The 13,737-nt window shown below is 36.2% G+C and overlaps 2 protein-coding genes across 5 annotated transcripts in view; both read right to left on the bottom strand.

Moving 5' to 3' along the window:
- LOC145777741 (uncharacterized) overlaps window positions 1-7,430 on the bottom strand; it is a 28,721-nt gene extending 21,291 nt beyond the window's left edge. For all 4 annotated transcript variants that reach the window (XM_082589183.1, XM_082589184.1, XM_082589185.1 and 1 more), the window contains exons 1-4: window positions 7,046-7,430; window positions 6,698-6,765; window positions 5,987-6,292; window positions 1,089-1,209 (exon numbers count right to left, since the gene is read on the bottom strand). In XM_082589183.1, the coding sequence (XP_082445309.1) occupies window positions 1,089-1,209; window positions 5,987-6,292; window positions 6,698-6,765; window positions 7,046-7,394 (844 nt within the window). In that variant the 5' untranslated portion in view covers window positions 7,395-7,430. The remainder of the gene's footprint in view (window positions 1-1,088; window positions 1,210-5,986; window positions 6,293-6,697; window positions 6,766-7,045) is intronic.
- On the bottom strand, window positions 7,426-12,659 carry LOC145777740 (putative E3 ubiquitin-protein ligase HERC4). Its single transcript, XM_082589182.1, has one exon. It carries the CDS (start codon window positions 12,579-12,581, stop codon window positions 9,450-9,452), a length of 3,132 nt encoding a protein of 1,043 aa, XP_082445308.1. The 5' UTR covers window positions 12,582-12,659; the 3' UTR covers window positions 7,426-9,449.
- Window positions 12,660-13,737: the final 1,078 nt, after the last annotated feature.

Here is a 13,737-nt window from a genome sequence, read left to right as displayed (position 1 = left end):
GAATCGCACATGTTTTCACTTTGCGTAAGAACAACGTGTCGTAATGCTGTATAAACATAAAGCCACTAAAATCAAACGACGCTACAGAAGCTACATTGAAAACTGATAGTATCTTCATCATGAAAACCTTCGATTTATTGAAATGTTGATATTATTTTTGTGCAAAGTAATCTTAAAAACATTTTTTCCCAAGCTGCTAGTTAGTGAAACTAAATATAAAAGAACATACACAAAAGCACGAGAGGCCACACAAACAGTAACACAAGTCGACCACAAACAGAGGGATATTAGGTTTACAGCATGCTTACAACTGAAAGCAAGTATTCGTTTCATTCGCGTGCTGCCAACAACAAATGGACATACCGCCAGATGCTAAATATCCCAGCTTGAAAAATTTGATAGTTTTACTCTGATGTAATGTTTTCTTACATTAAAATTATATTCACATTGCCATTTGGTTATGGAGAAGAGCATTACAGTATCTTCGTATTTAATCACGAAAAATAAAAACGTTTTGATTCCAAAACGTTATTTTATTTCGAGATTCGGGTGATCTAAGAGAGCTCAGTAAACCTATGTCACCGGTTCACAAACAAAAATAAATTCTGACAAAGACTTCTTAGCTTTTTTAGGGTGTATTTGAGTTATGGAATAAAAGCAGATCAAAACATAAAAAATAAAACAAAATGAAGCTTTTTATTCTTCTGGCCAGCCTAACAAATTTGGGTACGTTCAATGACAATAAAAAATAAAAACAGTAAAGTACTGAGCAGTGGTGGTTTAGTGTTTTGAATTCAGTGCCCAATGTTGCATGGTCCAGTGAACTCGGCTGAAAAGGCTCGTCCCGACGTTGGGAAGACGTCAGTTCGATTCTTAGCGAGAGCACGCCGTTGTGCCGCTGGCAAGACACTTAGTGACATTATTGAAGTTAGACACGAGAAAAAATTGGCTTTCAAGGAATTTATTCCAGTTTTCTAAACCTTCTAATACGGCGCAAAACTCTGAATACGACAAAAAATATCAAAGTGAAGACGATGAAATGAAAGAAATTGTAGCTAAAAAGAACACAGCCAGGTGCTGACACCAACCTAAGACACGACAAGGACCTTCGATTGCTTGTTTCTTCTTCAGCTTTTCATTCATCACCATCTCCCGGAATTCCGCCTCCATCTTCTGAGAGACGGTTAGCATCTCTGAGTTGGACATCTCCTGTCAATCATAATTAAAAATATCCAAAAACAGCATCACACTCCACCTGTTTTTTTTTTCGGTCATTTATCGGTCATTGACCGATTTTTTAGCAAAATGTCCGAAAAAAATATAGTCAATTCGGTCAAAATGTCTGAAAAAAACAACGTTTCTCAGCAAAACTTAATGTTGTAGCTAGTCAGGAAGTGCAAATTTTGGTTTGTATCAGCTACTTGAAAAAAAATATTTTCATCAGAAAAAATGACTGAGTTTTTTCAAGCCATTTCGGAGAAATGACCGAAAAGTCTCAGCGAAAAAAACCCCCAGAAAAATCCACATTCTAAAAGTAGTTGAAGTTGTGTGAAATGCAGTTTCTTCGTTTTGTTTAGTGTTTGAGACAAACCAAGTAAACAACACAACCAAGCTACGTCACTCTTGGAAAGAGCACACAAAACCTAACAGATCCATATGTTATTTTTTGGTATCAGCATGACACCAATAAATTTTAATATTATTGTAGATTACTAAAAAGCCAGAGAAAAAATTACTTTTCATTGGCAGGTTTGGACAGAACGGACAATGCTTGTGATGGGAAATTATAACAGTACAGCGAAGACATGTTCAAAGACGGAAAGAGTGAGCCACCTTGCGAAAGATAATGCGACGTGAACACGGTCGGAAGATGTCGTCGCAAAAACTAGAACCGACGTTAATATTGCTGAGAAAGTGATGAAACCCTACGCACGCGCCTGCTGGTGCGCTTAATTGTAATCGAAGTGTTGGTAGACTATACATCGACGGCTTTTAGGCTTCGGTTATGACCGGGAAAAAAATAAAAAGTTTCCAACGCATGAAATACTGATTACAACCCGAAGGATATGAAAGCTATTGTGGAGAAAGTGTTGTTCTCTTCAGGGTTGAGAAAAACCCGGGTTTTTTTAAAAAAGCCCAACCCGCCCGGGTTTTTTTAAAAAAACCCGGGTTTTTTTGGGTTTTATTGGGTTTTTTTAAAAAAGATGCAAAAAAAGGTAGATTCATGCTTATTTCACCTCAAAACTACTTTTTACGAATGAAGTACCTTTCACTCACAGTACATACTTGCTTGCATAACTCAATAACATAATGCACTAGGGCTGTTGTTGCTTGAATGTTGCATCATCCATTAATTTTGGATGTTGCATCATCCACTGATTTCTATACCAAGTTGATGCTACCGTGGTAGAAATCACATTATTGCATCATTTGCTTTAGATTTGAAGGCAAGGAGCATTTATGTCATCATGTTTAAATATTTTTTATCATTTATATATATATAGGCCTATTATATATAGTAATGGATGAGCAATTGAGCGATTGCGTGGCCAATGGCCATTAGGCAAATGCTCTGAAACAGCCATGCGTTAGAATCCAGAATCTGTAATTGGTAAATAGCCTCCTAAATTGCATTTCACATCATATATACACATACAGACTACAGTAGAGTAGTACTTTCACCAGTTTAACTATAAGGCCTTCTTGCATAAATGAGTTTTAGTGTAGCTATACACAAAGTGGCATTACTTGGTTTTTGTGTACTGTACAATATCCACTGCGCTTTCAGTTTATTCTTGGAAATTTACTTCACAATCACATCCTTAAGTCCTAATTTAAAGTTTGTTTTAAGTGCCTTGTAGTGTTTTTGTTCATTTTTTTAATTTTCTAATAAAAACTGGACAAATATGATGCTCTGGGTTTTTTAATGTTTTTTTTTGGGTTTTTTTTAAGTGGGTTTTTTTAAAAAAACCCACCCGGGTTTTTTTGGGTCGGGTAAAATACCGACAACCCTGGTTCTCTTGTGATGCTAAACCAACACGACCAATGTATATTTAATGTCATTACACACCTATTCTAAACAAACATAAAGTGAGCAAATCCGCTTGCTGAGTCTAAGTTCAAACAATGGAAATTTGCTGTGTAACAAACGCTACATGCTGTGACATTGTCAAAAGAAGCAGCATCGAAATGACGATATTTCACCATGAAATCGAAATAAACGGAAATGGTGAGAGTTAATCATTGGCAAGTGCAAAAAGAAGCTGCTATTTATCACTGCGCACCAGTGCCAACCTACAGCACCAAGATCAACGATAGAGCAAGAGCTTGCGTGATGGTTTAGGCTACGGCCGTGTGACACACAATGAAGAAGAGCACCAAGATATTTGCTTTCCAACCATTCGCTTGCAGCCTATCCTTTAATTATAAAACAACATTTTGACCATTAAGGGACTATATGCCACCAATCCTTACCGGGCTTTTCATCTTAAGAAACCAAATATAACATCTACAATCTACATGGGGTGGTTGCAGAAAGAAAAGGTCCATAAATGGACTGTTGACAGTAACTTTATCAACCTTAAACTTTATCTTATGGTGGGTTTGTGTCATCATGGCACTTTAAGATTCTCAAAACGTGGTAAACGTCTAAAAACATTCACAAGACAAGTGAATTTTCGTAATGAAAAAACATTTTTTGAGGGCTTATATAAAGTTCTTGATTTGTGACGTGCTGGTGGTAGCATACGGAGTACGGACGCTACGCAAGCTCAGTGACGACATAAAAGCTTTCAGTTGGTGTCAATTCTATCTCTTGTGACATTATGCAATTTTCACTTGAGCTGGTTTTGCTTTAAAAGTGGTTCTGATGGAAAAACAAAATATGACTTCTTGTTGGCATTGCCCAAAGAGTCGTTGGATGAGTCATTTTTATCAAAACTATAGGGTATATTCAATGTATATCCATAATTTTATGCTTTAAATATATTCGAAGGACCAAAATCAAATTCCACAGCATTTCGGGTCATAGAATTCGTAAAACCGTTATCGAAGCTCCAAAATAAGTAGAGGTCAGAGCCAGATGTGTTTTACTTTGCCAAACCAGCACTCTACTTGTAAGCTCTTGAAGTATTGATTGGCTTCAAGTGGAGATTGACATACAAGTCAAGTGAATAAAAAAATATATATATATTTTAGATAGCACGTTACAAAACGAAGGGTTTAACTTTTTGTGCTCAGCTTCTTTAAGCGAAAAATGGATTCGCAAAACAATGTCTTTGCTTGCTTAGCCTACAATGACCAAGTCTTCCTCCTTCTACGGAAGATGTATGGCTATGGGAGCAGCGTTTTTTAAACATTCAATTGTTATTGATGTTTATGCAGACATCGTCGACGCTTAACAGTAGCACAGCTTTAAGTTCATTCCAAAGAACCATATATCGCGCACGTAGGCTTATTAATACTCAACAAAAAATTTGGTAAAAAAGTTGAACGAGGTTGTTCACCCGAACGTATCGTTACACGTTGTTGAAAATATTTGGTTTTGATTTCGATGGTTTTATCTAACTTCCACAAAAACGGTAGATTACCAAAAGGTGCATTGAGCACATGGCTCAACAGTAGTTCCAATGTGTCGTTGTGACTTTCAAAATAACTTACACATATTCAAGTGTTTTTTACTATCAATTGTAATAATCTTATTGCTTTTGGTCGCCACATTCATGTTGCAAGTTCTAGCACATGGAAGTTTCGGAATGGCCCGTTTCGGTGAGTCCGATCCCTTAACGGGGGATTTTTTCAATTTTTTTTAAAAATTATCGGGTACCGTAGCCTAATTATCATTGCCGTTTTAGGGTTAGGGGTTAGAGCAGTGGTTCCCAACCTTTTTGACCTTGCGGCACCCTATCAAAGAGATAAATAGTTTGCGGCACCCTGGCAAAACTGGGTCAATTTTATGAGGTTTTTGTATTTCAAATAACTGTATGAAATGACACAGAATGAGTTGTACAGTAGCCTATAGTGTGCATAAATAAATGTATTTATTTAAAAGTCAGTGTGAAATTTGGGCTTGACTTCTTGCACAAAGTCCCTTAACATCTGGGGGCACATTCGATAAAGCCACCCGCATTTCTTTCTCGACTATAAGCAGTCGTTCTCGTTTTTTAGTTTTTATGTTCATTAATACGGAAAATCCACTTTCACATAGGTATGACGTGGAAAACTGCAGCAAGCAAAAGCTTATAATAGCTTTCTTTCCAACGCAAGGATATTCATTTTGAATTTTTATCCAGAACTCGTCGAGAGGCATCTGCTTATGCATAAGCTTAAAATTTCCATTGTTACGAATGTCAATTAATTCTTCTTCTTCTTCTTTAAGATTCAAAACAATATGAGAGTCCAATAAAAATGGATTTCTTGATTTCTTTGCAAAATAAAATCATGAATCCTGGCAATAATGATGAGTTTCAAACGTTTTTTATGGAAAGAACAGCAACGAGTCAAACTATCTTTCACGCTGTTTTTCCTGGGCGAGAAAACAAAGGCATACCGCAGATTATGGGCCGCAGTATTGCAATATCTCAATTATCTCGCGGCACCCTTGAGCATGGAAATTGGCACCCCGGTTGGGAACCACTGGGTTAGAGGATAGGAACTCACCGAATCGGACTCACCGAATAGTAGCAGACCCTGGAAGTTTGGAGAGCAACACAAAATCATCAACAGCAAGGTGTTTGACGTCATTATGATTGACATGTTGAAAGTAGTTTGCATCAACAAAGAACTACTGTATTTACTTTTGCGTAAATTAATGACAACAATTAGACATGGCTTGTATGGTAACGAGATTTGCATTTGCTTGGAATTTATCAGTTAGTGAGACTTTGCCAAGCTTCCAGAAATTGTTTACACCTTTCAAAGGTTACAATGCTTGCATACAGGACAGCAGTCACAGCACATACAACTTTTTAAGTTTAACTTCACTTACATTAAAATCTCCTTCAGATGAAGATGCCATCATCTCTTGCAATGCCTTCTCTTCCTCTTCACTAAGTTTCAAGGAAGTCAAGGACACATTACGAGGGCTTTGAGCATTTTTGTCATGAGAAAGGTGGTTGTCGTCTTGTGGCAGTGTAGTATGAACAATATGATTGCTAACAATGGTTTGTGAAGATGCATGTATTTCACCAATGGCAGGAGGAACAGCTGTAGATGTGCACTGAGTATCTTTGACGAAAGCAGTTGAAACAGTTGGCGTAGCAGCAGCAGGCACTTCAGGTAAATCACTTGGCAACTGAAAGCAAGTAATTACAGGTGAATGCAAACAATCTGTCAGAGTGTGTTGGTTTGTATTGACTATCCTGGCAACAAAGGGTACAATTTGGATTGAAAATAACTATTTACCGAGTAAGCTATAATATATTTGACCTAATATGATACTGTACGTTAAATGTATATACTTTTGAAGAATACACACGCTGATAGCATCATTTCTATCATAAAGTATCATATCTCTGTATAATAATAGCATCATTTATTTTTAAAATAAATCAACATATATATGTACAGTTTTTCTCGATCTTATAAAATAATCGTATGTGTTTGTCAGATATTTCATTCACATTTACTTATGTAATCTGCACGAGCACTCGACAAATAGTAGTCTTTGTAATAACATAACACAGTAATGCACGCTCACCTTTTCATTTTGAATGATTGAGGAAGTATCTTCACTGGCAGTGATTTCCTTCTTGATCTGTTGTGATTCTAAAACATGTCAAGTTATGAAAGTTATACGTGCAAATACAAAATCATGCAGTGCAGGTACTTTACCTTTTAGATACATAACTAAGTTTACAGAAAACATTGTTTTACAATGTAGAAAATTTTGCTGGTACCACGCTTCTTGCATTTTATAAACAAAATTAACTAAAAAAAAAACTGAAAAATATACGATAATGTTCTTCAAGGAAAGTTGCATCAGACCTCGCCATACAGTGTAATGGAAAGTTATAAAGCTGCATTACTCAGGCGTGTATGCACTTACCATTGCTATTAGTATTAACTGTTGTACTATTGACACAGGGGGCATCTCCCTTGCCCATATCAACTGCGTTCGTGAGATCAAGCACTACGTCGTTCGTGTGGCAAAAAGATTCCAAGTTAGTGTCTTGGATAGTCGTTATTTTTGACAAATCAGGATTTAATGGAATATCATCATTTCCCCTTGTAATGCTGGTGATAGCACACTCAACACTGGGTGGTGTGTTAGAAAAGCAACTCGAACCATTAATTTTGTCTAAGTCGGGGTTGGAAAGAGACACGCAGTTCTTCGGAGAGTTGTATGGAGAAATGAAACTGTCCAGTGAAGCATTATCTGCACTTATTGTTTCCATTAAAAACTAGAATTTCACCAACAATAAAATCTCTTAAAATTTCTTAGCAATTATACAAAAAGAAAAATAAATTTTTGATCTTAAATAATTGAAATGCATCGAAAACAAAAAGCAATTCACAATCTTTAAAACACACAACTCCGTTAAGTGTCACTGGGTGAAATTGTGGATCACTAAACTATTGTTTGTACGCAAAAAGTTTTTTCAAGAGGAATGTGAACAAACAAGCATACAAGTACAGAATTGAAATCAAATGGCTAATAGTATTCAGAAACTTGGGAAACCACAACAAATTTCGCAAAAAATGACACGTAAAACTGAAGCTATGGTAAACATTGATAAATTTTCGGTTGCAATTTTTAAAGACTGAAATAAAAATCTTCTGCAATGCGCAACAAACATAGTGGTTAGAAAAATACAACTAGGTCCACTTAAGGGAAAGCTACAGTTCTTGAAAAAGCAAAATTGTTAACTTTACGAAGAACTTTATGGATTGGCAATTCAAACACAGAGAAGAGAACTTCATCAAACTCTGATTTCACAAATAGGGCTTTAATTGAATAACATTTTCAAACGTTTAGCATAGAAATTTGTAAGAGATAAGTTTATGCAGTGTAAAAAACAGAAAACCTTTAAGAACAACACTGAGAATGTATTTTATTTTTAAAACTTACGTCGGTCATTTTAGTTTAACTTGACACTGTCTAGAAAACTTTAAATTGGAAACTCTGTGATTTACTGTAGTCAGAATTGTCAATATCGTTGCTTCAAGTTTAGATTACAATGAACTTATGAAGTATATACTGTATAATACTGTACAGGAACGGAATGGCCCGTTTCGGTGAGTCCGATCCCTATTCAGTGATTTTTTCAATTCTTTTTTTAAATTTTCGGGTACCGTAGCCTAATTATCATTGCCGTTTTAGGGTTAGGGGGTGGGGGTTAGAGGTTAGGAACTCACCGAATAGTAGCAGACCCGTACAGGCAATACACCAAACGGAATTTAAAGACACAATTATTGAAAAGTGTCAAAAAAACGTCACATAAATAGTTTAGTTTGAAAAATGTAAGACATTTCGTATTTCGACGTTAAGAACTGTACAGGACAAGGTTCCAGCATTGGGTACGTTGGCGAGTTTTAACAATGCATTTTCATATGAATTCAACAATTTTTATCACAGTTCATTGTAAGAACAGATTTTTTAGAGAACAAAGATGGAGGCCAAGTTAGAATGAAAATGTTTTTGTTTCACCACAAATACTGACAAAAGTTTGGATATGTAAGCTATCCTATGGCACACAACTGAAACTTTCAGCAGTGACAACATACAACATAGGAAAAGCAAAGCTATTTAAATAGTGGAAGATTTAGTTTGAATCAAAGGGTACAACAAAGTATTCCTCTGACATACTATCAAAAGTAAAACAAGGACATGTTTAGCAATATCAGAATAAACAAAGTAAAAAGCACAAAGTTTACCAGTTAATTCAAAATCAAAAACAGTATAATACAGTAGAAAATTTTGTCGAGTTTTTCAACTTGAATTTTACTGCCAGTAACATTGAAATTAAAATCCCAGGACTAATGGACTATGTTTGTTTAGAAAACAGGTCTATACTGTATGAGAAAATAATTTTGTTAATGATTGTTTAAAAAAGAATGGCTTTGTAGTTAGTGTGTGATATACCAGTGGGCCTATCACAAAATGTGATCATTCCTAACATAAGCTGTGCACAACTACATGAAACTCCTACACATTTTAATTCCATCATAAAGTAACTTAACGACTATCAATAATATGAGTCAAATTTGAGTAACTAAACATTCACAAAAGATATCAGACTTTCACTTTTTCACATCAATAACTTGATTTGCATTACTGGCATTTTTCAGCATTATGCAAAAATGCCAAATTGAGCGCATAACAATCAGGTGAAGTTTGCAAACAATCGAATAGTTATCTGCATGAAAATGAATGCAATGTGAAAACATGAAAAACACATGTTGAAACACTAAGCAGTAAAGAAGTTGCCTAATTGTAATAATGTTGGAGCTTAAACCAAATGAAAACCTTGGTTGTTAAGCATCGCTTGCAAAAGTTTATTTTTAAGTGTCTCCTTGCTCTGATAAAGTGGTAAGTCCAGTAAGTTGAAGCATGTGTGAGCAACCGGAAGATAGTTTAGTGGAGATCTCATGGGTTGGATTGTTATTTTCACACCATTTATTGGAACTTTATTGCAGCCAGTCAAAAACAATAAAAACTCTTTCTTTTCATCTAACGAAAACTCATGGAAGACGTTCCAAAACAGATCGATGGTCAAATGGTTTCTATAGTATTCACCTTTGTAGGTGGCTTGCTTTTCAAATTCTTCCCAGTTATAGTTTTGGTTACCAACTACCATTTCCATCAGTTCAGTGGATCGAAAAAGTTCAAGAATACGTCCACCACAAACCTTATGGAAACCTTTGCTGAATGCTTCAAATTGATGAGCAACTGATTTGTTGAACAAATAATCCAGGTACAAGTCAACATATTCTTTGCAATTATCTCTACTCACTGCAATATTTTGGCCATTAGGCTTGAGTTCAATTGTTCTCGTTTCTCCAAAGTTTTCAGCATTCACTGTGAAGTTTAATGAAAAAACATCTTCAATGCTACCTGATTCAGTCTCTGAAAACTGCAATAACTGTTCAAGGCCTCTGCAAACAACTGGATTAAGCTCTTGCAAGTCAGAAAGATGAACTGCTTCGCCTAGCAACTTCTTGTAAAGAGCAAGAGGAAAGCAGATATCAATGATCGTATTATTGTAAATGGCTAAACCACAAAGAAGACCAACAAGAAAATACATCATATCAGTTTCCAACTCATAGTCAGAAAACCATATCAATCTTGAATCTTCAAAATAACGAAACATGCCATACTTGGGATCCACAACCTCTTTCAGTATGAGCATAAAAAACTCCTTGCGGACACCACCAGCATCCTGGCCTTCTTCACCTTCAAACTGAATTACCAATGGCTTTTTCAAGCTACGCATGTCAACCTCAGCAAGTTTCGACAATGCATCACGCACAAGTTCATGCCGCCTCACAGAAAGTTCTAAAACAGGAGTTTCCATAATAGTATTCCCCACTCCAAACAAAGTGGCTATGTTTCGATCTTGAGCTTGGCTAAAAGCTGCTCGCATCTGCCATGTAGCATCAATCTGCAGTAGAGAGGACTTTGCAATAGCATTTAACAAAAACGGATAGTTGCATATTGCGATATTTCTTGCATTTCCTCGAGCCCAAGACAAATAATCTTCATCGAGGTTGACCAAGCTTGAAATTTCAGGAAGATAAAACTTTTGGAAAGGTATCAAAAACCTTTCACCCATACTGTTGACATGATTCAACTTGTTAAGAATCTGCAAGTTAGCGAAAATACAATTTTGTAACTCGATAGTGTTGCCAACACTGAGTCTTTCCAACAAGTACTTGAGGCAGTTTTTGTACATATTGACTTGGTGATAAAAGTAATTAGGCTCAAGAGTTGCAAACCAATTATCAAGAACCTTCGATGCACCACCGGTGAGTGCAATGAATTTTCTTGCAAATGGAATAGTCAAAAGCATATAATTATTAGGATTGGAAAATAATTTGCATTCTGGAAGAAACAAATAAAGTCGCAATGCCTCAATGTCTGGAGGGTTATCTGGCAAGCTTGGAATTAAAGTGGACTGCAGATAGTATTCCATTAAATCATTCACATCTTTGCAATCACAGCTAGAAATTTTTGAAAAGGCTAGCCTAGCTGTCATTAAGCTTACACCATGATAGTGATGACTTGTCTTGGAATGATCTTTCTCAAGAAACGATGCATTTAGACAAGCAGAAGAACATATGACCGTTTGTAAATGCTTTTTGAGATCTGCATTCATTCTTGCATTTGATGCAAGACTTTGAAGCTTAGCGATCAAGTCATCATCCAAAGCAGGAAGACGTTTTTGGTTTGGCATATTTCGAAAGTCAGAAGCAGCATTTTTTTCTCCTGCTGTTAAAACAAGTGATTCATACCCTCCTGCATGAATTTCTCTAACAAACAAACTGGATTCTATTCCACTTTGGTCCATTGCACTAAACGAGGTTCCAGAAATCTGTGGCTCTGATTTTCGACTGAACCATGGACCAGACAAGCCATATGGCAAAAACTGTTCCTTGTGTCCTGCTGCATAACCAAGTTGGTTTTGTTGATTGTCGCCAAACACATATATTTGACCACTTTCGTAAGCAAATGCTAGAGTGTGTAGGCTCCCACATGCCACCTGAGTTATCGTGTTTCCCATTAGTTCAAACACTTGTTTTGGAACCGCATAGATTGGAGAGCTATTAGGAGAATAACCATGACCAAGTTGCCCATCTTTATTCGAACCAAAAGTGAAAACTCCTCCATTGGAAGTTAGTACAGCAGTGTGTCGCATTCCTGCAGCTACATATCTTACACCTTGCATTCGAAGTGACTTGAGCAACGTTGGGCTGCTTTTATGAGTGGTATCTCCCAAACCCAATTGACCATAATCATTTTTCCCCCAGCAAAACACTGTTCCCGATACAGTGACGGCAAAACTATGTGAATATCCTGCAGCAACTTGCATGAATGGAATCCCTTGAAGAGTTGTAATTTGTCTTGCCTCTGACGATGGCGGGCCATTATTTCCTAAACCCAGTTGGCCAAATCCATTGTGGCCAGCTGACCACACAGACCCATTAACGTCAAGAAATAAACTGTGTGCTTCTCCACATGCAACCATGCATATCTTGTTTGACTGGATCGGTTTTAACAACTTAGGAATGGTGTAGCTGTTACTTTCCTTCCACCCCAGTTGTTGATGACTGTTTAAACCCCAGCCATAAACTCTTCCATTTTCATCAATTGCAAACAAATGCCCTCCACCTGCGCTGATGTCAGATACTTGAATTGTTTCCAATGCGGTTACTTTACTGCTATTGCTTGGGTGGCCAAGGATGTCATTGTCATCACCAAAACTGTGGACAGATCCATCTTTGAGCAAAATAATAGCAAGTGATTTTCCAATACAGATTGTCTGAATTTCAGTCTTCAGAAAACAAGACAACTTTGTAGGAGTAGAGTTGGTTGTCTTTTTATAGAAAAACCTTGTGATGTTACTGGCTCCCCATGAATACATAACTTAAATTAAACATGTAACATTTGTACCATAGAAAATAAATTACATATTACATTCATTTAGATAGCCATGAACACATTGATATAATATGGTTTACACTATGCAGGCTTACATTAATAATTGTTTCCTACAAATAAAATGAATAAATTGTTAAATAAATAAGTATGAGTATTAAAGTTGTAATTGTGAAGGTAATTGTGACACGTGGAGGTGAATCCGCCACCCTTGGTAACGAGGACATTACTAAATTAAAACTACTACATTATAAAGAACAAACTCAGTTATACAATATGTATGCTGATTGCTGAATTGCTTATGTTATAGCGCCAATTATATCCTATAAGTACACGGCAGAAGTTACAGTTACTATAGTGAAACAATAATGATTTTAGTTGGTGCATATTGTCACAACATAACAGACAAAAATGAGATGCTATCGACAGCTTGAAGCAGCAAAAATTGTTTCAAATTTGATACAAATTTGACAAAAAAGTTGCTTCCAAGCTGTGTTGAAGTGACTGTTGAACCAAGGTCCTATGGAACCACCCATGTAAACACTATGCATGAGCTATGCAAGTTGACACTGGAAGCAATGATTTGTGAGACCCATATAGGCAGCTTTCTTTGTTGTTGTAGTCAGTAAAAAAAAGCAACACCTCAGAGGCAATGGCTATTGGCTACCACATATATTAAATATTTAACGATTGTGTAAAAATATATTGACTCTGTCAACTTTTCATGACTTGAACTCATTACTCTATGATACTGATCTTGTGCCTTTACTACACAATATCTCATTTGTTGAAAAGAACCATAAAACAAAAAAAATGTTCTTTATAAATGAAGGCAAATTTTTTGGTAATAAAACACAAGATCTTGGAAAGAAAATTCAGATTGAAGATATTATAATATATTATGTATATTGAAAATTGAATGAGGCTGTTCACCAGGCATTAAATTAAATGATATGAGATGTTCTACTGGTGCAAATTAAGCTAAACTATCACAAGATGTATACAGTGACAATCTGCTTTTATTCCGACGTTTCGTCAATCAGACACGACTGACTTCTTCAGGGGGCTAGACTAGGTAGTGACTACCTGTCTAGCATGGCAAAACACAGGACATATTGCTGAAAACAACTAAACATGCAAAA

The sequence above is a fragment of the Aplidium turbinatum genome, chromosome 9, assembly GCF_918807975.1.
Source record: "Aplidium turbinatum chromosome 9, kaAplTurb1.1, whole genome shotgun sequence".
NCBI lineage: Eukaryota > Metazoa > Chordata > Ascidiacea > Aplousobranchia > Polyclinidae > Aplidium > Aplidium turbinatum.
Note: the sequence above shows the minus strand (reverse complement) of the source record. Positions and strands in the feature narration are given on the sequence as shown.